General features: G+C 46.1%; 1 protein-coding gene across 1 annotated transcript in view; it reads right to left on the reverse strand.

Moving 5' to 3' along the window:
- Window positions 1-23,859, reverse strand: part of EXD3 (exonuclease 3'-5' domain containing 3) — a gene marked incomplete at both ends in the record, with an annotated part of 193,874 nt that overhangs the window by 160,888 nt on the left and 9,127 nt on the right. The window contains 5 exons of the mRNA XM_080630557.1: window positions 3,948-3,986; window positions 6,692-6,765; window positions 14,129-14,229; window positions 15,012-15,151; window positions 15,825-15,878. Coding sequence (XP_080486683.1) covers window positions 3,948-3,986; window positions 6,692-6,765; window positions 14,129-14,229; window positions 15,012-15,151; window positions 15,825-15,878 — 408 coding nt within the window. The remainder of the gene's footprint in view (window positions 1-3,947; window positions 3,987-6,691; window positions 6,766-14,128; window positions 14,230-15,011; window positions 15,152-15,824; window positions 15,879-23,859) is intronic.

Genomic DNA, 23,859 nt, shown 5'->3' on the forward strand with positions numbered 1-23,859 from the left:
GCCACCCCAGGAGGAAGTGCTCCTTGGTAGGTCCCATGTCACATTGCCAACCTCATGCAAGTATCTCAGATACTATACAACACCTAAAGCACTGGCAGAGGTGATATTTGCAGTCAGAGTTGCTTTCCTACTATGCTCCTCCTAGACATTACTGTTCTGTGTGATCACTTTCTGAGCACTTGGCAGATGATTGAAAAATGCCTTCCCCGCTTCCCAGTCTCAAAGTGATTCTGTCCTGCAGAAACAGGGAACACTCCAGGGAAACACCACCATTCAATGAGCCCCTCCTGGTGCTGGCCAAGTGCTCTCTGCAGTCGCTGGCAGGACAACCCTTCCTGAACGCATCTGATCAAAGCCATGTATTGCCTGCTCCATGCTTGCTCTACCCAGTTCACTCATCTCTATGCACCTTATTAAAGCTAGGAACAACACGAAGCATGCCAAGATGGAAGCAGAACGGCACACAGCAAAGCAGACAACTGCCTCATGCTCTGCCTCTTTTTTTCCTGCCTATCTACCATCAATACCCTACACACCTTCCCCTCTGCTTGTGAAGACAGGCACTGTCCTGCTGGTTTCCAGGCAGCTTGGGAGCAGTTAGGCAAGCTAATGAACAGCCGTGCAGCTGGCACTGGGCAAGAGGAGCGCCCTTCCCTTCCCTCTCCCCTCCGGGCATCTCTGCTTGGCGAAGAGGATACAAAGGGTAGCTCTCCCCCAGGCTCACCAGCCTCTGCCAACAGGCAGTTGTTACGAGGGCAGTTTCCCCAGGGTATAAAGACATTCAGATGCCTTTGCTTCTCCTCCTGCCTCCTCTGCAGCCACAGCCAGGACAGCACAGCAGCAGCAGCACAAGCAGTGGCAGGCCGAAGGGGCAAAACCAGTTTGCTACAGGGCTGGAAACAGGTTCTGTTGGCCCCACAATTAACTACTGAGTTTTGCCTCTTGTAGGAGCACTCAGGATCACACCTTCCATTCCTCCCACAGGGCAGGAACGGGAAAATTCTGTACTTGTACTGCTCAGGGTGAGCAAAAAGAAATCCCAACCCAGGAATGTCTACTGGCAGCCACACGGAACGTGCCATGGCCAACACCACTGAACACGGAGGGACACCACGTTCACCAGGGCTTTGGCATCTACATCATTGAAGTCTTTTGTAACAGCTGCAGCACAAATGAAGAAAAATGGGCTTTAAACCCATGAAGGTTTTCAACCTCTTTGGACATTTTAGATATGAGGCAGAAGCTCTTCCTTGTGAGGGTGCTGAGGCGCTGGCACAGGGTGCCCAGAGAAGCTGTGGCTGCCCCATCCCTGGCAGTGTTCAAGGCCAGGTTGGACACAGGGGCTTGGAGCAAGCTGCTCCAGTGGAAGGGGTCCCTGCCCGTGGCAGGGGTTGGAGCTGGAGGAGCTTTAAGGTCCCTCCCCACACAAACCAGTCTGGGATGCTATGATTAAACCTGAAAAAACTATCCACAGATTCTGACTGGGTTTGCCACTGTGGAGTCTTTGGGGAGTTTTGGTTTCCTGCGGTTATGCCGCATCCCATCTTCTGCCTCCTTCCCAGCACAATGTCTTTAATACTGCATCTCCAGGCAGAACTCGGCAGAGAGAAATTATCTGAGCCTGAACTAAACATTCAAATGGACACACAGCTCCCTCCAGCTCCATAAGGAGTCTAATGGATTTTTTTTGTCAAAACACGTCAGGTCACTGATGAAGCTCTGCGTTAAACCTTTCCTCCGTGTAAACCCACATCTTTCAAACACAAGAAAGTCCTGGGCAAACTTAGTTTTTGTCCTGAAAACCAGACCTTGCTCAGAGGTTCCTGCTTTGTAACTTGTCCTTCGTTTGGTGCAGCAGAAGCCAACCTGCACATGAGATTACTTCAGTTTCCTCCAGATGCACAGGTACAGATTCCAATCACTTTGAAGTGATGCCAAAGACAGTAATTTCTGATAGCACTGAGAGGCAGGACTGATAAGAGGCAAGTTTAAGCACCACTCGTGTGATAATTACATAGTTGTAAAAAAAATAGATTAGTTGGCAGTACACAGAAAATACAAAGTTTGGAATACTTTGGGAAAGCAAAGAGAAGCTTCTGTCAGAGACCACCATGGAGCTGAGCTCTTTGTGGTTCTCTAGGGAGCTCTCACAGCAGGCACCAAACAAGCATTTTTCAGAAAGCATCTATTCCAAAGCCTCCTGTCTCCATAAGTGACTGACATGATCTGCAGCCAGGTATCTGAAACTGGGAGGGTGTTCCTACCATCCACCATCAAACCCTTCACTGCAGACACTGAAGCACATCCAGAAGTTGTGAGGAAGATATTGGCTACAGTTTCATCTCTAGTCTTGATCCTGCAATGGACCAGATCCTGTAATAACCTTTAAACTTGTGAGGGTGAAAAGCAACCCTGGAAAGTTCTTTCACTGGACAAGATCACCGAGATCAAGAGGCAAGACCCTCTCCTTTCCTTACAGAGCCTGGCCTCTAGCATGGGTATGATAAACTACACACAGAAATGGCATATTCACCACTGAAAACACACAGTAGGTTTAACATGCCATGCTGCTGGGCATTGGATCAATGGTCTCTGTCTAAAAAAACACATCCTCACACCTTTTGAGCTGTTCTTTTTGCTTCTGACCCATAAAAGAGAGAAGAAATATCTCATGAGGACAGGCTGAGAGAGCTGGGCTGGGTAAGCCTGGAGAAGAGAAGGCTCCTGAAGGGGAGACCTTAGAGCAGCTCCAGTGCCTAAAGGGGCTGCAGGAAACCTGGAGAGGGGCTTGGGACAAGGGCCTGTAGGGACAGGCCAAGGGGAATGGCTTGAACCTGCCAGAGGGGAGACTGAGCTGAGCTCTTAGGCAGAAGCTCTTCCCTGTGAGGGTGCTGAGGCGCTGGCACAGGGTGCCCAGAGAAGCTGTGGCTGCCCCATCCCTGGCAGTGTTCAAGGCCAGGTTGGACACAGGGGCTTGGAGCAAGCTGCTCCAGTGGAAGGGGTCCCTGCCTGTGGCAGGGGTTGGAGCCGGAGGAGCTTTAAGGTCCCTTCAACACAAACTGGTCTCTGATTGTACAATGATTCTGTGTTTACAATTCAGTCGTTTGATGTGCACAGACAGTGCCCAAGATCTCAAGTGCATGAGATTGTCAGTCATCAGCCTGGCCTGCTACCACCCTAAAGTCTACACTGACAATTCCAATGGATTTTCAAAGGCAGATTCCAGCCAATGGTCAGAAATCCTTAATGGCTACAGAATTCCAAGTGAGAGAAGTTACAGAAAAGGCGCAAACACTCCCCATGAGGTTGCAATTCCATAGGGATATCATGAACACATAAATCATCACTAATGCCCTGTTACCCTGTAATTTCTCGATATTTCATTGTCACAGATGTATTTGTTGTAGTATCAGGCCAAAACATGGCTGTCTGAACTCTCCTGTTTATACACCAAGAAAAAATAATACACTGCTACCCTTCTTCATGTGTTAGTAAAACCACTTGTGTCCTACAGCACAAGAGGTAGAAGTCACAGTATCCAACAGTCACCCAATAAAGCTGCCGCAAGTGATCAGAGTGGAGCATGCAAAGGGAATCTAAGATTTGTCCTGATTTACTCACACTCCTTATTAACTGCCTGAAGTGAACTCTCTTTTCTCCTTTCCTTGTAAGTAATGTAACAACCAGTGTTCACTTCCAAATAAGTGCAGGCAAGTGAAGGAATGTACTTGATAATCTTATCTAAATGCTCCAGCAAAATTAGAACATCAGGAATTAAAACATCAATGCTCTTCCTTGCCCTCCCCTGCATGTACGAGTTTGCTGTGTGCAATTGTAAAATTGTAATAGCAGGGCTACAATATCCAAAGCTGGATATTCTGAACATCTTAAAATCACACTTCCAAGAACACAACCTTGAGGAAATGGAGCGGGAAATTCATACTCACCTGGACGTGATCTGCCCAGTTCTCCTGAGTCATGGTTTTCTGAAAAGACAAAATTATTTCAGAGCTGTCTTTGAAAAAAGAAGAATGCTGCATAGAGCAAGCTGAAATTTCACACACATCTTCCACACTGGCATCAACTGTGCTTGAGGAATGTGTTCTGGAGCACTCGGAAATCTCTGCTTCTCAGATGTCACCAGCCGGGGCATGGCACAAAACCAGCTTAGATGAAGTAATTCAGACAATTGCTACACTACAGCACATGGACAAAACCCCTCATCTGCAACCCAAGTGCACAGGCAATGGTAGGACCTTCCCCTGCAGTAGTCTGAAATCTCATTATCACGTGGAGCTGGGCTCATCTCCAGGACACCGATCACCTTAACAACGCCCTGCAAAGTGTAGCGGTGTTTCTGAGTGCCTCAAGGCTCACAGGGTGCCCTTGGAATCATAGAGACAGCACTGAGTGAAGCTGAAACAGGCCACGGTCTGGGGAAACATGTGGATCACTGCTGTTGTCTTTACCTTGGATTTGCAGTATGTCCATGGACTGCTCGCCTCAACAGCTACTCCAGCAGAGCTGTCCCCACAGGCTCCAGTAAAGGGAGTGATCTCAGGGATCATCTGCAAGGCTGAGCCTTCAGAATACTTTTCTCAACAGCCAAGTCATGAAAATTCCACTGGAATCATGAGGTCTGGGAAAGGAACCCCACAGGCTAAAATCCCCGTTCCAGTGCAGCTCAGAGCCAACCTTCGGGAGAAACCAGGATGGGACCTTCTCTCCACTCTGCCAAGAACATAGGCTGCACGAGACTGACTGGACAGTGAGACCTGAGCCTCCCCCCCACTTCTGGCAAAGGTAACAAGGATCACTAGTGCCACTTCATGGAAAGGTACAAGAGCAAACAGGGAGTAAAGGCCTCAAAGCAAACATCTTTGAGATATACAAGCATGTAATTTAAATACTAGTGATATAAAGGAGGCATTTAACCAGCTGAGAATGGTAAACAGAGAACACCAAAGAGCTCTCAGAAGAAGGGACCGTATCCAGAAACAGCTGCCAAATGTACCTTAATGGAAGCAACCAGCCAGCTTGGATACTTTAAATCAAGCAAATACTCCAAAACAAAGGAAGTGGAAGGCCAAAGAGAGCAGAACACCAGATCAAGAATCCAGTCCACTCTGCTAAACAAATACACCTGGATAAATGCTCTTTGCTCTTTCACTGCAGATGACCAAGCTCTCTAGAATGATGTCATCCAACATTAAAGCTTTGAGATGCAGGATGCTGAAAGACTCAATCCTCCCCAGCTCTTCTGTTAGGGATCTGACAGGCAGCAAAGGCAGATCAGAGCCTTCACTGATGGATCAGGAGGTCTTGGAAGCAGAACTGGCTGTGCCAGAATGGTGTCATCAGGTCACCACAACTCAAACTCATCTTCACCTTCAAAGAACTGGGGGGCGGGTATCAGAAAAAACACATGGATCTGCCTTCTTCTGAACATCAAATGAATCCTCTTTGAGCACAAGACCAGGCACTTTTGGAGGAGGTTTCTCATTTTCTGAAAACTGGCTCTCTGAAGATCAGATCAGTTGTTCTGTAGGAACATCTGAACAACCTGCTGGGCTCTGTTAAAACTCTGTTAAAAAAGCTTCTTGTATCTACAAAGAGAAAGTCTTCCATGACCACCCCATTGAAGCACCACCCTATGTTTGGCCAATACAGCTTGATAATGCAAAATTCAAGAACTGGAAACATTTTTCTATGATATTTGCTCTCTTGTGGTCCTTGTCCTTCGCAGTCCTATTGCTATACCTGTATACAACACTTGTAAGCTGTTTTTTTCCAGAAGAGGCAGAACAAAACCTTACCCTCAGCTGGTACAACCTGCTTCCAGGCACAGGATAAGGATGAATGCCAGACTCTCAAGAGAAGCACCAAAATTGCCCTGCTAACAAGAAGAGAAATGTGCTCCCCAGCGCAGTGTGCTCAAGAGCATCCAAAGGGCAGTGACTTGGCTCAGTACACTCATGAGAGGGGAGGAGAAACCATAGTGAAGTAATTCTGCAAAGAGTCAGCTTCCAAGCTGCCTCCTAGAAACTTGGTCCTTAGAAGGAGCTAAAGGCATCTTCTTATTTCTACAAGCCCTCAGTGCCAGGACAAGTACCAGCATATTTGGAAAGACAATTTGGAGGCTGGATAAAAGGAGTTGAAAGTACTACCATTTTGCTCAGCAGTAACATGGCTGTTAGCACAAAAGGGCTTCCGTGGCAAGTTTGGGCCATACCTATCACAGCCAGGCCACAACTACCAAAGCAAAGTGCCTACAAAAAGCCCAGCAATATGAACTGCCTAAATCCTAGTGTTACAAAACCCTCCACACAACCCCCCAAAACCTCTCTAGCCAGTATGCTCCTGCTTATTTGAGACAGCTGAGAGAAAATGCATATGTGGAGAGATACCCTGACCTACCTAGATGTGTCTCAGAACACTGCTGAGGCAAACCAGCACTCAAGTGTGTGCAGTTGTGACACCCAGCCATTAGAATATGAATGGACACACAAACTATTCAGTCAGAATAAACAGGCCTGATGGCAGATCCATGGCATTTCTATACAATAATCATCATAACGAAAACTTGCTCATGTACTATCAATACATTCCAAACATATCAATTATGTTATCAGAAATGCAAAAGAAACAAAAAGCCTCATTCACACCCATAGCACACAATGCAGAAACGTACCTCAACGAATCTCTTGTAAAAGAGGTATTTCAGAGTTCTCAAGTGCCGCTGATTTATGACATTAGGGCAGAGAGCTGGAAGAAGGAGAAAGACATTTAAGTACACAACACAGATGAAATTCCTTGAAGTTTAACTGTCTAGACATGCCGTTTTTCCTTCCCCAGTTTCAAACTCGGTCTGTGGAAGGCAGGATGCCATCGCGCTTGGAACAATGATGGACAGACACACACACTGTCAGCTTATCTAAAGAAACTGTTATTTACACTCTCACCCATGATTAGCAATGCTAATCCTTGGTTCTGATATCTCTGGTTCTACCACCTTACAATGATAAGATGCGCTTGCTGGTTCAATACATCTCCCAGTCAATGACTTCACACCTTTAATTAGGTGGTATCCTCATAAAGGCACCACCTCCAGTCTCTAGAGGCTGTGTTCTTTTGAATTAATTGGAACCTGTGCTGTTAACTCATTGAAGCGTTCTTGAGCATGTTCCTCAGGATGTAAACTTGTGGCTAAAGTTTATCTGATAAAATACATATCCATGAGAGAGGCTCCATCTCCATACACGGAGGGAAGTGACTATTGTTTTGCTGAGCTAGCAAGCAACAGATGTTGTTATTATTTTTATTACTGTCATCTTCATTAGCTCATTATAACTGCAAAAAACAAGGTCTTCACATAGCTCCTTGTTTTGAAATCCAGCACAAAGAGAGATAACGCAGAAGATAAAATACATTAACCAGGATTAGCATACGTATCTGTCAGTTCTTGCTGGATGCTGGTATGCATGTACACGGAAAGGCTTAACCAAACCCTTCACTGGGGTTTCAGCGGCTAAAACCATCTCACTGGTAGTCAGAAGGAGCCGGACCAGCAATCGGAAATGGTAACAGAAAACAGTAAAGTGAAAGGAAAAGCCTCCCTTGAATACACCAGGAGAAACCGGTGCTACCAAGTCAAAGGACCTCAGAGCTTTGCACTCCCCCTGCCCCACACATGTGGCCATACCCAAGAAATAAAAACTGAGAGAATGAAGACTGAATACCAGCCCCTGAATCTAGAGGGATAGGAACTGATGTCCCACTGGTTACAGCAGCATCACGTCATAACTTGACCATTTCCACCTCAAATAGAAATGTTTGAAGCTGTTAGTTATAAGCTCATCTTCCACAGTGTGACAACTTATCCTCACCCTCTGAAGATGTGAGGAAATTATTGCAATTATCTCACTGGATATTACCCCAATAAATAGTGATCTTTCCTCTGGATGTTAGCCCAATACCCAGAGGAACAATCAGCAGCACATGGAAAGCAACACTCTTTGAAGAAGGTGAGATCAACGTAAGAGTTAATAATATCACCACCTGACTTAGAGATTTCAAAGCACTTCAGAAAGGAGCAGAGCATGGCTGCTCTGGGTCACCCGGGAGATCCACTGAGCTTAGAGGAAATAACCAAAGCTCAGGACTTGGCAGAACTGAGGAGTTTTAAGTGTGCGGGTATCTGTGAGGGAAGTAGGACAGAGCAACGTGGATGGACTGGAGCAGTTCTGAAGCCACGAGCAGCATTTTCTATTCTGATGAAGCAAAATAACTGAGTTTGAATTCAGTTTTCTGTATTTGATTACAAAAACACAGAGGGACTAATCAAAAGCGTGAGGATGAAAAGGTCACTTGGCAAGAGACAACGAAATGAAGAGTTCAAAGCTCTAAGGCAGAACAGCAAAATAAAACCAACAAGATGGACTTCAATAACTCAGGGAACTGGCAGGTAAGATTTCATGTGAAAATACTTTCCAAGGGGAAAGGAGTTAAGAAAGGCTGGCAATGGAAGCACTGGAAGTGAAGCAAGGGACCTAACTCTTAAATCAGAAACTTCTACTGATCTCAGTCACAAGAAAGAAGTTAAAAGAACATGGAAAGTGGAACACACGTATACAAAAGAACAGGACAAACAAAAAATTGGTACAGCCAAAGTAAAACATGAGGTGCATCTATCAAAGTCAGAATGGCAAAAGATTTCATCCAGCCTCTTGGAGGAAAAAAACCCAAACAACGAAAACACAACAGAAATGAAATGGCAACGTTAGAGGAGAACTGGCATAGGTGGCACAGGAGATGGCAAACTTTCCACCTTAGAGGTCTTTATCAATAGGTTCCATGTTCATCAGGGACTGTAGCGACAGGACAAGGAGGAATGGGTTTAAACTTAAACAGGGGAAGTTTAAATTGGATATAAGGAGGAAGTTCTTTACTGTGAGGGTGGTGAGGCACTGGAATGGGTTGCCCAGGGAGGTTGTGAATGCTCCATCCCTGGCAGTGTTCAAGGCCAGGCTGGACAGAGCCTTGGGTGCCATGGTTTAGTGTGAGGTGTCCCTGCCCATGGCAGCGGGGTTGGAACTGGATGATCTTAAGGTCCTTTCCAACTCTAACTATTCTATTCTATGTTGCCTGCATATCAGCAGTAGCAGAAGGACCTCCTTTGGCTTTGGGGCAGGCAGGTGACACAGATGGGACTGCTGAGTCTTTACCACACCTTTTCCCTGCCATTTCATGACCATCTATCCAGACCTTACATCTGCAGAAATCCAATCCAGAAATCTGCTTCAGGACAGAGCAAATCATTCAGCTGAGTGAACAGGAGTCTGAACTCAGGTCTCCTGAGTCAAAACCAATGTTGGCGCAAAAGACAACACCCTAAGCTCTCCAGAACAGGGACCATGCTTCTATTCAGTGTTTGTAAAACGGGGTTTTGGGATCCCAACTGGGTTGTGGAGCACTAGAGGAATACAAAAGGTATAACACTATAACAGCACCTCTTTGGGCACGTGTTAACTCTTAACCTGGCAGTTGCAACACAACAGTGCTTCATCTGAACCACACTTCACATCTGGGACTGGCTCAGAAGCAAAAATCCCAGTCTGCTCTTGGCCATTAGCAGAGAGTCAATGGCCATCAGCAACACAGAGGAAGTAACAATGAAATCCATCTGTCACACAGGGCATGAAACCCACAATACACACTTATCCCATGCTTGTAACATGGCTGAGATGTGTCTACTGGGGACACGGCACAATATGTTTTTAGGTGTGGTGTGTGGCTACCACTCCCAGGTGATACATGATGCCTCCTGAGCTGGGATGTGGACCCAATCCTCTCTTTACACTGCCCTGAGAGCTTGACTTCCATTCACAATGAGACTCCTTCACCCTGGCAGAACAGAAGATGCCAGACAAAGCACACCTTGTCTGGGGGCAAAGTAAAGGAGCCTTTTCTTAACAAAACCAGGGTACCTGAAACACAAAAGGCTTTTACCCTGGTATTGCTAAGGATTGAGGATTGCAGGGAATCCCCTGAGAAGCAAGCTGGGCATTAGTCTCCCATGTATTATGAGCTTAGGCCCCATGTGTGAATTAGTGGAGGGTAGGGCAGGACTCAAGAAAACCTCGTTTTGTTGTCACTTCAAAGATGCATTGGTGCCTCTCATCAAATGCTCTGTGCCACTACAGATCAGGGTCAGCAGTTCTCAGAAAGGCAGGTGAAACAGCAGAGGCCCCAGAGTACCCTCTAGCCCCTGAGCTACCTGCCCAAGTGACTGGAGGAAGAGCAGAGAGCCCAGCACAAGGGTTTGATCTATGCCTAAAGGAAAAAATGCCCTGGTGTGGTCTTTAGGCACATGGCTGCGGATGATGAATTCATGCTCAGAACTGCAAGGACAGGGTCAGCTTTTCCAACTCAAAGATTGGAGCTGCTGGCCTGCTTGTCTTGGTCTAAAGCAGATTATCTTCTATTGCCTGTACTTCAGTAGACAAAAATGTACCTGAGAAGGCAATGGCCCCAGGAAGGACCCTGGGATGTTCAATCCCCTCTCCCTTCAGCTTGACTCTGCAGTTACTGCAGCCTCATGAATGGCTGGCTCCTATCTCCTGATGTCCAAGCCTAGAGGTTCTTCTCTGTCACAGTGCTGTGTAGAGATGTGCTGGTACATAACATGAGAGCTAAAACACTGAAGGAAAATCACCATGGAAGTAGGGGGAAACAACCCTTGTAAAACAAACGTAAAGGGAAGGAATAACCTTCTGCTGTGATTTCATGAGGAAAGGGCAAAAACATTTGAAACTTCCCCCTTCCAGAAGCATCCCCGTGGAGCTCTAACAGTCATTTCTGGCTCTCTAACAGAGCACCTTTTGAAAGTGTCCAGCGTGGACTCCCACAGTCCTGCTGGAGCTCTTCCTGGCGACTGCCCTGGGTTGTGCCCGCAGCTCTCCAGGACCTGAGGACAGTGGTGTCTCACCTGAGGAGATGCACAGGCTGCTGAGCAGCCCTCTTCTGCCCTCTGCTGCCCCAGCACTGAGGCAGTGGGAACGTTCCATCTGGCCCACCAGAACTGGCACTTAGTGAGGAAGGTTCACAGCAGATGGAAATGAAAGATTAAATGAAAAGGATAACCTGGTGGTCAGATGAAGAGAAACACTTCCCTTAATTTATGCTAAAAAGAACCCGGTTTAAAGAGTATGGTAGAAACATCTGCATTGCATTCAAACCTGGAGGTGTTCAGCTGATTCATTACACTGCTACAGCACAGCTGCTCACTGTGCATTCAGCTACCATCTCTCTTCTACTAACACCACTACTATCTGCATTACTGTCACACGGGCACTAAGGCCCAGTTTCTGAGGACAGTTGTACTTTTCAGAGTGACATCATTTCTACCTCATATCCAGTTTTCAATGGGAACTGCCACTGAACCCTCTGTGCTACACCAGCTGTGCAAACCAGCAGAAAACAGCATCAATCCCTCGCAGGGTCTGTCCCCTCACCTCTGAGAACTGTTCTGACTGACACTTGAATTTGTAAATCTAAGTCAGGCTCACAGGGTCTCCAAAGAGTAGTAAGTAATTAGCCTGCAAAAGCTACAGGCTCATTACAGCAGAGCATGCTGTCCCATGGGTGAGAAAAGACTCTTATAAAAGCCAATTTCCTCAATCACATGCCATTTCTGCCCAACTTCTTCCTTCCCCACTAAAGCCAATTAAATGGAATCCACACACAATTTACTGGGACACCTTTGGGAATCAGCAGAAAATCTTCCCCTTACCAGGTGTGTTAACAGGAATGCTGGAATATGGTTCAGAAAAAGAAAAGGCAGAACTGATCTAAGGTGATGCTTTCATTTTTTGCCCCTGGGGTTCCAGATCCTGTTTATATTGGACCAACCTCCCATGTGGCTCCAAAACGTAAAACTGGCAGTTCCAAGGAGTGTTTCAAATCGTAACGGTTGATCAACACCTAAATTTTGCTTAGAAGTCAGTGAAATCTACTGTGAGTGGTAAGAGTGAGCTCAGCAGTGAAATATGAAAGTAGATTTGGAACTGCAAGAACTGAGTCACCTACAAGTTTGCCTTCTGATATCAAGAAACCCTATCCTCCTCCTGCCTTTCTCATCAAAAGCCACTTCCCTCTTGTGCTGCTACTCTCAGCCTCTATCAGCAAGTGGAGTCATGAGTGAAGAGGAGACAGAAAGCAGCAGAAGACTGCAGCATCGAACAAGCCCACAATCAGGTTAGGTAACAAAGAGTGAGCTTTACCTTTCTGCTAGCTTTTGGTGGAGCTACTGAGAACCAGAGGAATAGGGGCTTCATCTATATGGTTTACCTAACCTGCTTCCTTTCTGTAGGCTCTTTCCTCACAGTCAGATTTACTTCCACTAAAGAATGGAGAAGGAACACCCAGAAATCCAGAAGAAGGGAAGGGACAGAGGTGGGAAGAAGGGAAAGCCGTGTTATTCCAGCTGTCACCATCTCCCAGTTCAGTTCAAGCAGGATCAGCACTACAGCAGAAATTCCTCTGTAGGCATTCATCCCTTTCCAAAACACTTCAAAGGAGAATAAAACAGCCACAGTTTGGTGAAATAAGAAGTTCTGCTCTGAATTACATGTGATATTATGTAAAGAATAAGCACCTACTTTCATCTATGGAGTATGAGAGTCATTCAGCACTGGTTTTAGCTGACCATACCTGGCATCTTGTCTAAACCAGAAGCCCACATCCCCTCTCACATCAGCAGAGGTGGACAGCCCCATCTAGCAAGTGACTTATCCTGCACTGTAGACAGTGCAGTTTGCACGGGATAACTCACTCTCTGGATGCACGAAGGAATGGGATCTGTATCTACCTCAAGGAATGTGTTGTCATTACCACCACTGAATGTGTTGTGGAGGACCAGCAAGATTTGGCTATTATTATCAGCACCATCTGGGATACCATCACCAGGCTGAGGACACTGCATCCACAGAGAACACCTGGGATGAGCACCTCCTCTCCTAGAACTTTTCTTTCCTAGTTTCTCAGGATTTTGCATGTGAACAGTTCCATGGTTTCACTTCTACAGTTAATACCATACCTTTGGTGCATCTGTCACAAGGAAAGGGGAACAATTCAATTCTCTTTCCAGATCATAGCAGACAATAGAGCCTACTGAATGACCGACCTTGTAAAGTAGGAAAACTTCTGAAGACAAGTGAACTCCTGGGAAGGTTTTAGATTTTAAATAAATCACCCCCATACGTCTCAGCTTTTACATCAATGTGCTAATTTTAATTATATTTACTTAGGCTCCAATGGGGGTTTGTAAGAATTATCTTAATAACCTCTGAACACCAGTCTGAAGATGTGAAGATTAATATGCAACAGAGTGCTGCTGCCAGCAGCCCACAGTTTGTGGTTAGAAAACACCTTTCAGTCCAAGAAAAGAAAATTGCAGATCTTGAGGTGCTGATGGAAAGCTTTGCAGAGTAAAACCTAACAGTGCACCTAAAGGTGTCTGAAGCAAGGTCCCAAAGAGAAGGAAAAGAAGATCAACAGTCCCTGCTAACAACCAACCAAAGCAAAACAAAGTAGATTTCATTAGATAACTACTAGTGAAGCAGATCTAGTCACTGATGTAAAATGTGTTACTGCTCTCAGAAGGCTGGAAGAGCCTTAAAATTCCCTTCCACCAACCCCAGTTTATGCAAAGAATACAAAGGGCTGTGAGGCTCCTGCTTCCCAAGGGTTATCTCTTCCCAGCTGACAGACCCATAACTCAAGAAAACAGATCCCCAGATGAATGATGACTTGCCTCTTATGTGAGTGGAATGGAGTCGTAACTCAAGGCTGACCATCATGTGTTTACGTAGAGCCTTTCTGAGGTCAAGATTTATTTCCCATCATGGCAGAAGCAGTCTATTAGTCACAAGCACTTCATTCTTTGACAGCGCAAAGTGATAATTCCCATAACTTACCAGCTTTGTTTTTCAATATCATTAATTAAACCCTGAAACTCCCCGTGATGAATTGCAGCAGAGATTTCTTGCTGAACATGGAAGAAGACAAATTGACCTCATCTGTTCCCTGCTGGTGAGATAAGTCCACAATATGTTGCAATATTGCATACCTGGATCCACGTTAAACCGCTCTAGGAGCCTGAAGACCAGCTTGCTTAGCATTTTGCGGTTAAATTTCTCTGGCTTGTACCTGGACAGGCCTTGGTACTGTCTGTAAGCAAATAAATGAAATCTGAAAGAAACAGCTCTGGAATCTCCTGAACTTTTTTTGCTTCCCAAATAGCAGAGATTTAGCAGCAGAGGTATTTGGGTTTGCTATGCGCTGGTAAGAACAGTTCCCAACATTTCCCAAATTACAGCAAAAAGCCAACAATACAACCACACGCATTTCCCAGCCAGTGACTGAAGCAGGTCCAGGAGCTTATTTTAAGAGAAAGCAAGCAACTCCCTCGTCTTTTTTCAGAAGCAAGACTCCAGTTATTGCATCTGCACTGTGAGCTTGACTGTGCTGTTGGGTCTGTGACTGACAGGAGCTATTCTAGTGAGAGGTAGTTTACAAACTAAGACACACACGACTTTCATGAGCACATGGAGGTTAACCACTTGCAGCTCTTGTTTTTCTGCCACTTCATCACAGTATTATCTTCCTGCAAAACCTGTACAGCCGATACTGAAACTTGCCCTTGTCTGCAGCAAAGCACGAGAGTGTGATTGCTACACAACCTCCTGGAGGAAGCTTTGATATTGTATTGCTAAGAACTACTGCCCAGGTTCCATTTTGTACTCATCTCTCCTGGCAGGAGCTGAGCATCTGTCAATAGGAATGACACCTCTGTCTCACGGGCTCTGTGGCACAGGCACCAGAATTTACCCTTTCTCAGAAGAGTAAATATATTGCACTCCACTATGCTGAGGAATTATCTTAGACAAAAGATACTCTCCTCTGACAGCAACTTGGCCCCAGATGTTTAGAAAGTCAACAAGTGTTTCTACCTTGTGATGTCTTTGATGTTAAAATGGGGTTCACACCACGTGTCCAGGATGTGCAAGAGCTTGCTCTGGAGCTCAGGATATTCTTCCACGTAATCTTCCACCAAGTTAGCTTTATCTTGGAGCAGTAGCGGTGTGCACATCTAAGAGAAGAAATCACATTTAAAGCCCTGTGCCCTGCCTTTGATCACCATATTCCACAGAGTGAGAGCTGCAGCATACGGAAGGCCATGAAGAAGAAAGAGATCCACGACACTGCAGACTGAAACCTGGCCGAGGGCTGCCCTGTTCCCTGCTGCTCAGACACAGTGAGCAGGTCACAACCCCTCTGCTCCTCAACCAGCACTGCTTGAAAGAGTGATGGGACATTTTCAACATAAACATTAGAAAAGCTTCAAAACAGCAAAAGCACTAAATTCCATCAGTGATAACCATCCCTGGCAGTGCTCAAGGCCAGGTTGGATGGGGCTTGGAGCAAGCTGCTCTAGTGGAAGGTGTCCCTGCCTGTGGCAGGGGTTGGAAATGAGTGGGCTTTAAGGTCCCTTCCAACCCAAACCAGGCTGGGATTCTGTGAATATTTTATAACAGTAGCTGCAGCACAAGAAGCATTCTGGTAAACTGCAATGGGAACTACGAAAATACACTGTGTCACTTCTCCCTAAATGAACAGGGTACATTGGCACTGCAGCAGTTGCTTCTTGGGAACAAAGTAAAGCCTCAAGTGAAAGGCAGCACAACTTGGAAGGCCATGATGGATCTCCTGCTTAACAAAAGGTGGATCTGATGACAGAGAAGCCTGCAGATGATATGACTCACCTTCTCCACATCTTGATCTGGTTGCAATTTTAGCTTAATACTCAGTATGGCTGCCTAGAAAATACAAGAAAAAAGTTGTGCATTTAGGACAACACCACCACAGCGCATAAATGGGCATTAGTCCATCCAAAGCCAAGTATACACTATTATACAAATGTTTAACATGTGAATGATTCCTGTTAGGTTTTCAAGTATAAATCATATAAACATTTAGACACATGCATAACTTCTTAGAAACAAGAACACTTCTGGCAGAGCTGCATATTCCGAGCAGCATACCCTGGAGCAAGAATTAAAGATCAAGTTGTCTGGCAAGAAAGAGTGAGAAAGCTGGGACAGAATCAGCTTAGAGGGTATTTTCCATCACTACCATCTGAAACCCCAGCTGACCCAGCACCCCTTTCTGAATGAACGTTATCCACCTTGCTCTGCCTTCTGAATGTCGTGAAATAGTTGCATTTTGTGCAAGCAATTCAAGATTTAAAAGACCCTGAAATCAAGAGGTCTTTGACTCCACCCCCTTGGAAGTGCCAGGGTTCATCAGTCAGAAAGATGGGAAGAATGGCATTTTTCCCTTTTGTGGTATCGACAAATCTCTGATAAGCCAAGACCTGCCACAGTCACAAAGGACGCCCAAACCAGGATCTTCTGCAGATGAGGAAACTGCTGCAGTGAACTGCAGGAACTCTGACAGCGAGAAGAACTGGTTCAGCCACTGCCTCTCCTGTCCCAGGCTGGTGATTACAGAAATGCACGAAGATCTAACTGTGCACTGCTGGGGAGGCAGGTAAAGTAAGTAAGATCGTAAGCAGTTAATAGTGTCTCCTTTCTGCAGTGTGTGAGAATACCAGGACCTCAGGTACAGAATAAGCTTACAATGGTGTTCTTTAACAGAGTGTATTGTTCCAGTCAATAGAGTAGTAAGAGCAAGGAGCCTTCCAGTACATTTATGTGTTAGTACTGATGTAATTGTGAATGAGCTGAGCTATGAAGGATGTTTGACATGAAGAGTCCTTCTAATCTCTTTGCAAAGTGAGGCTGTATTTTCCCAAATGGTTGTAAACAGTGTTCAAAAACACATCTCTGCCCCATGCAGAGCCCATCATCAGCTGAGGGCACAAACCCAGGTTTATTCAGATGAGGGCTTAGAGGAAAAGCTCTCATCTTCAGCAGCCTTCTCTGCTCTCCTTTCTGAGAGATTGATTCTGCTTGGAGAGAAAGATCATGGAAACGACGGATTTGTCAAAATAGGTGCAGTTTAGATCTGTGCTGATTACAGAATAAGTAAACAAACCTAATACAGCAAAATACGGGCATTCCCCCCCCCCGGCAAACACACACCTCAGCATTGCACTTCACCTGCATGAAACCCTCATAGAACAAATTAACCAGAAAAGCAAGCTAAGTGGGAGCTGGAGCACCCCTTGAGACACATCCCCTGCCATCTCTCCTAGCACTGAGATGACCCTTTAAGTTAACTGGCTGCTGGAATACCACACCCTGCCCCACAGCCCAATCCCCACAGCTCATGGAGCACTGCTCGCAGAGGAAGCCCTGGCTCACACCACCTTCTACGGAATTCCTGTGGGCACTTCATCCGCTGCCTTTTGGACTGACTGTACCAAAGCAGACACACACAGAGCAGCAGTTCAATTTTCAATCTTACCGTTCAGAAAGAACAGAGATACGCTGTTCTCCCTGTTTGTTTTGGGTTGGTTTGTGTGGGTTGGGGTCATTTTTAACACAAAAAGAACGCTGCATCACTGACAGTCCAGGCTTCATCCCAAAAAAGGAATCAACGGATGAGCTTTAAGTGACAAAGCAGGAGCTAACGTTAACACAGTGACTGTGTGCTGCAAACCAGAGACTGAAGAGAAAGGCACATTATCACATTATCATCCCTCAGCTCAGCTAAATTTTCAACCAAATCTCTCTCTCTTACTCCAAACTTTATATCTGAAAGAGGATAATTTACATTAGCTCTTAGGCAGAAGCTCTTCCCTGTGAGGGTGCTGAGGCGCTGGCCCAGGGTGCCCAGAGAAGCTGTGGCTGCCCCATCCCTGGCAGTGTTCAAGGCCAGGTTGGACACAGGGGCTTGGAGCAAGCTGCTCCAGTGGAAGGGGTCCCTGCCCGTGGCAGGGGTTGGAGCTGGAGGAGCTTTAAGGTCCCTTCCAACACAAACCATTTTATGATTCTACTTGATTAGGGACCAATATGCTACTCTGCTCCACAAGTCTCATATTACTTTTCTCTCAAAACACCAGATTAACACCACAAAGTTTCAGCTGTGTAATTATTCTCAACATGTATACAAGTTGAAGGCTGCTACTTCTGTTTTGGACCTGAAGAAGGGGTTTGGGTCTCCATCGCTTTGGCAGCTGGTTTTCTTTTCCTCTCAGCTATCTCAGTTTGCAATTGGGATAAGACTTGCAACTCTCAAAATCTTGTTTCACCATTGAATCTCACTGGTACCTTGTATAAACCAAGTATTAACTGATTAATACCTTGTATTAACCAAGAAACCTGTTACCTTTAGATGTAAGCATACAATGGTTTCCCTAATAGCTTCTTAAGGTTCACATGCATGTTCAGATTAACCTAATTGCAGAACTGTTATCTAAATGACACAGGTTTATCTCCATTGCTATTAACTGTAGAGGTGACTTCATCAGATGAACATGTGCTGTCTGAGGTCAGGTTTTCCTCCTTTACTGGATGCATTTTCTACCCTGAACCAAAGGGTGTAGAGAAACAAATACTCATTTAGCCAAAGGGTGGAGAGACATCACGTTCAACCCCAGCTGTGGCAAATCCAGCTCAAACCACCACTGCTATGGGGCAGGAGAACTTCAAGCACATCACACAAGTTGGTTTAGCATCATTTTAATATCACCCAGCTAAAGTAGGTGACGAAGCAGCAGAGAAAGCGTGTAGAAATGGGAACACCGTCAGCAGTGGGGCAGCAGACTTGCCCATGCACAAAGCTAAACGTGGAAGGACATGCATGACCTGGGTCCTAGGACAGAGCACCCAGGCTGGATCACAGGGTGCAGTTACATGGGCTGATGGCTGAGGACAACTGCGATAAAATCAGGGTGTTTACAATAGGAATAATAAGAGAAGAGATATGAGTTAACTGTAATAAAGATGAAAGTGCTTGGCAGCTGTGCCTGTGGTCTCAACTTAGAGCTATTTTAAGACTTTGTTTTGCTATTATCATGTTTTGAATTGTTTCACTCCACAAACAAGTTCTGTGTAAAACGACCCTATTTTTAACAGTCTGTTTATAGATGATAAGATCTCCAGAAAAGCAACACCTCATTGGCAGACTCATTTTGGAGGTAGAAAACAAACACTTGAATTAGGCAGAGAGCATGCTGGAACTCATTGGTGAGAATCCCCCTCCGCAGCCAAGAAACCTGCAGTTCCCCATATGCAGTGCTGCACTCTCCAAGCCATGCTGGAAGGCAGCAATCATGGAATCATAGAATCACACAGAACCCCAGCCCGGTTTAGGTTGAAAGGGACCTTAAAGCTCCTCCAGCTCCAGCTCCAGCCCCTGCCACGGGCAGGGACCCCTTCCACTGGAGCAGCTTGCTCCAAGCCCCTGTGTCCAACCTGGCCTTGAACACTGCCAGGGATGGGGCAGCCACAGCTTCTCTGGGCACCCTGGGCCAGCGCCTCAGCACCCTCACAGGGAAGAGCTTCTGCCTAAGAGCTCATCTCAGTCTCCCCTCTGGCAGGTTCAAGCCATTCCCCTTGGCCTGTCCCTACCCAATCACGTTCATTCACCTACAGGTCCTCAGACTCAGGCTGGATTAAGCCGGACCACAAAGATCCCACACAGGAGAAACCTCCCCGCCTCCCCCAGCCGATCAGGCAGAGCAAAAACCCTGGCTATGGTGCAGGAGCATGGAAAAGCTTCGGTGAATACTAAGATATCAGCTTAATGGGGCTACTCACTCTTCCTCAGCTACAAAGAGAACGTGTTACAGTCTTGAATGGTGGTGCAAGTAGCCTTTTCACAAAAATACATTTCATACATGGTTTCCAGCCTGTAATCTAATAACAGCAGAGCATTAGCATTATTGCTACACAGAAAAGTGCCTAACCCTCCTGCCTCAGACCATAACAGAAACATAGGAAAGGCTGGTCCCTTTCTTGCCTTGCATCCTGCAAGCATATATGGGACAGGTACATCATAAAGCCACTGCTTATACAGGAGAAAAGGTGATGACCCATTGCCTGGTTCACATCCCATCAAAGTTTGTGAGTCTTCCCATTCTGGGGGAGCTCTGGGTCTCTGATTCTCTTAGGCAGAAGCTCTTCTCTGTGAGGGTGCTGAGGCGCTGGCCCAGGGTGCCCAGAGAAGCTGTGGCTGCCCCATCCCTGGCAGTGTTCAAGGCCAGGTTGGACACAGGGGCTTGGAGCAAGCTGCTCCAGTGGAAGGGGTCCCTGCCCGTGGCAGGGGTTGGAGCTGGAGGAGCTTTAAGGTCCCTTCCAACACAAACCAGGCTGGGATCCTATGATTTTGGTATAATTTTGTTTTCCAAAGATAAACACCTAAGTATAACGCACAGGAAGTTTGGATGAGGGAAGAATTCAAAGCTGGGCAATAATACATTAAATCATATCTAAAGTGTGTGTGGGTGCACCGACCATAGGATGCAGGAAATTACCCAAACTTGACACGTTCAGGCCAAGCCATGAGCACCCGACCACTCTTCCAGTCATCTGATTGCAAAACAGAAAGTATGGGAAATGGGGAGTGTTCTGAAGTGAACACACCAGCCCAGGGCACCCTGCACCAATACCTGAGCCTCTCTGCTTGTTTTGAATGCAGCTGGCTCTGTCTCATCTAAAAATGACTATTCTTTCCATATACAGAACGAAGTGCAGGAAGCCACACAAGATCTTATCTGCAAGGGCATGTGTACTTGGGTGGTGTCGACACTGACAATTTAGGCAATTTTCCCACGGTGGGGTTAGCATGGGAGGAATAACCTTTTGCTGGTAGCACTGCTTGGAGTGATGATGCAGGACAGACACAAATGGTTTCTGATGACTCCTGCATTACTTAGCTCTGCTGCAAGCAAGTTGGGACAACACAAAGGTAAATATGCCTGTGCCTGATTTAGTGTAGTATTTCTGAACCAATGGTGAAGGAATTTCTGAAACCCATAGAAGAGACCAAACAAGAGAATAAGATTTTGCAGAGGTGGATTCAACGTCAGCTCGAAGAAAATCACAGTGATCAAAGCCCAGATACAGAATAATGGCAGAAATAACTGAGTAAAAGGCACACCATGGATTAATCATTGGGAACATCTGTTCCATGTTTTGGAATCACTCATTTCAACCTTGTGGCTAATCAGCTTTGCTCAGACTCTCAGAATGCATCACTGCACAGTGTATGACATCAGATTAGATGTTTAATTACTTCCTGCTTAAAGAGCATAGGATATACACAGCTGTCTTCAGGAAGAGCTTCAGAAATGAGAACTATGACATTGCCCAGGTTCACTTTCAAGAGAACGCATTTTTCAAGGAGACCATCAAACTGAAGCAGTCACAGGTTACTCATGTCTAAGGAACTTAAGGCAGAGGGAGAGAAGTAAAAGCCCAGGTTGGAAGCTGCATGTGCACAGGCGAAGGGAAAGCGAACTGAAACAGACGCTTCCATGATTCGCCTTCCTCAAGTCATTCAAAGCAGTTTTAAACCCACGTTAACTGGTCAGTGCATCCTCTAGAGCACTGCCCAGGTTTCCTCTGCCAGGAGGCCACCCACCTTCACCAGATCCTCCAGATCCAGCCTTTGTATGGCTACATTTGCTGCACACTCACACCTCTTCTCCAAGAGCCCCCTGCTTGACAAGAGCCCAGAAATGCTGGCAAGAGGAGCCGAATGCTACCATCAGAACTATGATTCTCCAGCAACACCAAGCTCCTCCACAACCACTTCACCAGACAGATGCCCGCAGCTAAGTTGGCTCCAGCAGACACAATGTTTGGGAGCAGGCAACAGACTGGCCCATAGCTGCAGATTGGCTACCTCTGTTCTGGAGCAGGCAACGTGCCCCTAAAGCTGTCCTTCAGCATCAGACAAAGTTAATAGCAAAAAAGGATTGAGACTGACCTCATAATCTTTACATAAGAAACATCCCCTGTAATGTTTTCTTTGGGTTTCTTACTGATTATTATCTTTAATATGAAAGAAACAAGGAAATTCCAATGCACACACAAATACAGTAAGAGTTGAACAAGCCTCTGTAAATAAGGTGGTGAATGGGGAAAGAAGCAACATCAGACCTATTTTCCCTGTCCTGAGAACAGCTCAAAAAAGTTAGAATGAGGAAATCCAAAATCTGAATGTCCATTCATGTGCTCAATGAACCTGAATACTGATTTATATCGGCAGCCTTGCAGAAATGCCCCATGTGCACTCAAGCACCCTGTACGAAGCAGCACCGCAAACAACATCATCTCTGAATCGGTGTTTAAAACATCACCACACTGAAAATCCAAGGTCACGTTGGCGATTGGAGTATGCATTTCTACTCCTTGCATCTTTGTGTTCCTTAACTCTTTGGTCAAGCATCCTTTTTACTGAATTATCAAATTACTTCTGTATTTATTGCTGACAAACCCTTTGCATTCTGTGTCTACAGAGCTTCTTCTCTGGGTACATAACTTACTTTATGATGAATTTTAATAACTGAATTTTAATAGATAATCCACATTATCTTAGCTGAAAGAGCAAACATTGACTGCATTTAACATAGAGAATCAACCTGCGTTGTTTGTAGAAATGAAGGGATGAAGCATTAGTGGGAAAAGGAACCCCTGCTTTTGAAATCTGGGCAATCTGGATGGACAACAAGCAAAAACTACATTAAAAATTAAATCCTCCCCATCCCACTGAAAGCTCAGCCCAAGATTCTTGTTTAAGAACCAGACTGATGAAGGGGAGGAAAATGCTGCTGGTCACGATACAGAGAAGTTGGAGTGGGAGGTCTCAGGCCCAGGAATATTCCTGGTTGTCAGAGGCTAAAAAGATTATTTATTGTTTCCTTCCTAAACCCGGCTCCGCTGCCACCTGTTCCGAACTTACTATAAAGCTGTTAAACAAGACGAGAACTTTGATGCTGACTGTGAAACAAGCCTCGCTGTCTCTGACCCGAGCGGCGCTCACTCCTGCTCCAGCAGCACAGGAATTTGATGTTGCTCTTTAAGCACAGCTATCTTTTTACCTTTATAAGCTGTTTAAAAAAATGTAAATAAAATAACTCCGCGGACAATAGAGGGCATTCATCCCACAGAAAGACAGCCGCCACCCTTAGACATGAAATATCGCAGCACATTAAGTCATGAGACCCCGCTAATCAAAGCTGACAGGGCCCTGAATGTGATTTCTGCTGAGACGCAGCGATATCATGGGGCACTGAAGCATGCACAGCCTGCCAGACTGCCCCTGTTCATGTGACAATGGCTTTTATTCCCGAAAGGGGCCTGCGAGTGACAAGAGTTCCCTTTGTCTTTAGGCTCCCGCATTCGCAGCGCAAGAGAGGTTCATTCAACCAGCCCCAGACACTCTTTGAAAGGCTGAAGTGTAACATAAGATGACCATGAAACACTAGCTTGCCTTCTGCCTACCCCTCATTCTTCTCAAGCACAGCCTGGCCTATTCAGGGCCTGTCTCAGACTCGCTCGCGCTGCATTACCCCCGGTCTGCTGAATCCCCGCATTGTCCCGGCCCCACCAGCAGCCATTGCCTGCCCCACAGAGCGGGCTGGCCGAGACAGCCGGGCTGGAGGGCAGGGTGCACCCATGGCCTGAACTAGGGGCTGCAGGGTAAGAGACAAAGGGCCACATTTCACCTGGAACCACCCGAGCGGGCACAGCAAACCCTTTGGTGTCTTCACGCCACGTGGGCCATTAAGAGCAGAGCCGGAAGCCCCTCAAGGCCAGGAGCTGCCATGATCCTCCTGCAGCTGCAAACACCATTCACAAAGGAATGGATAAAACCCCCGAACAC

The sequence above is a fragment of the Psittacula echo genome, assembly GCF_963264785.1.
Source record: "Psittacula echo genome assembly, chromosome: 16".
In the NCBI taxonomy this organism is placed as follows: domain Eukaryota; kingdom Metazoa; phylum Chordata; class Aves; order Psittaciformes; family Psittacidae; genus Psittacula; species Psittacula echo.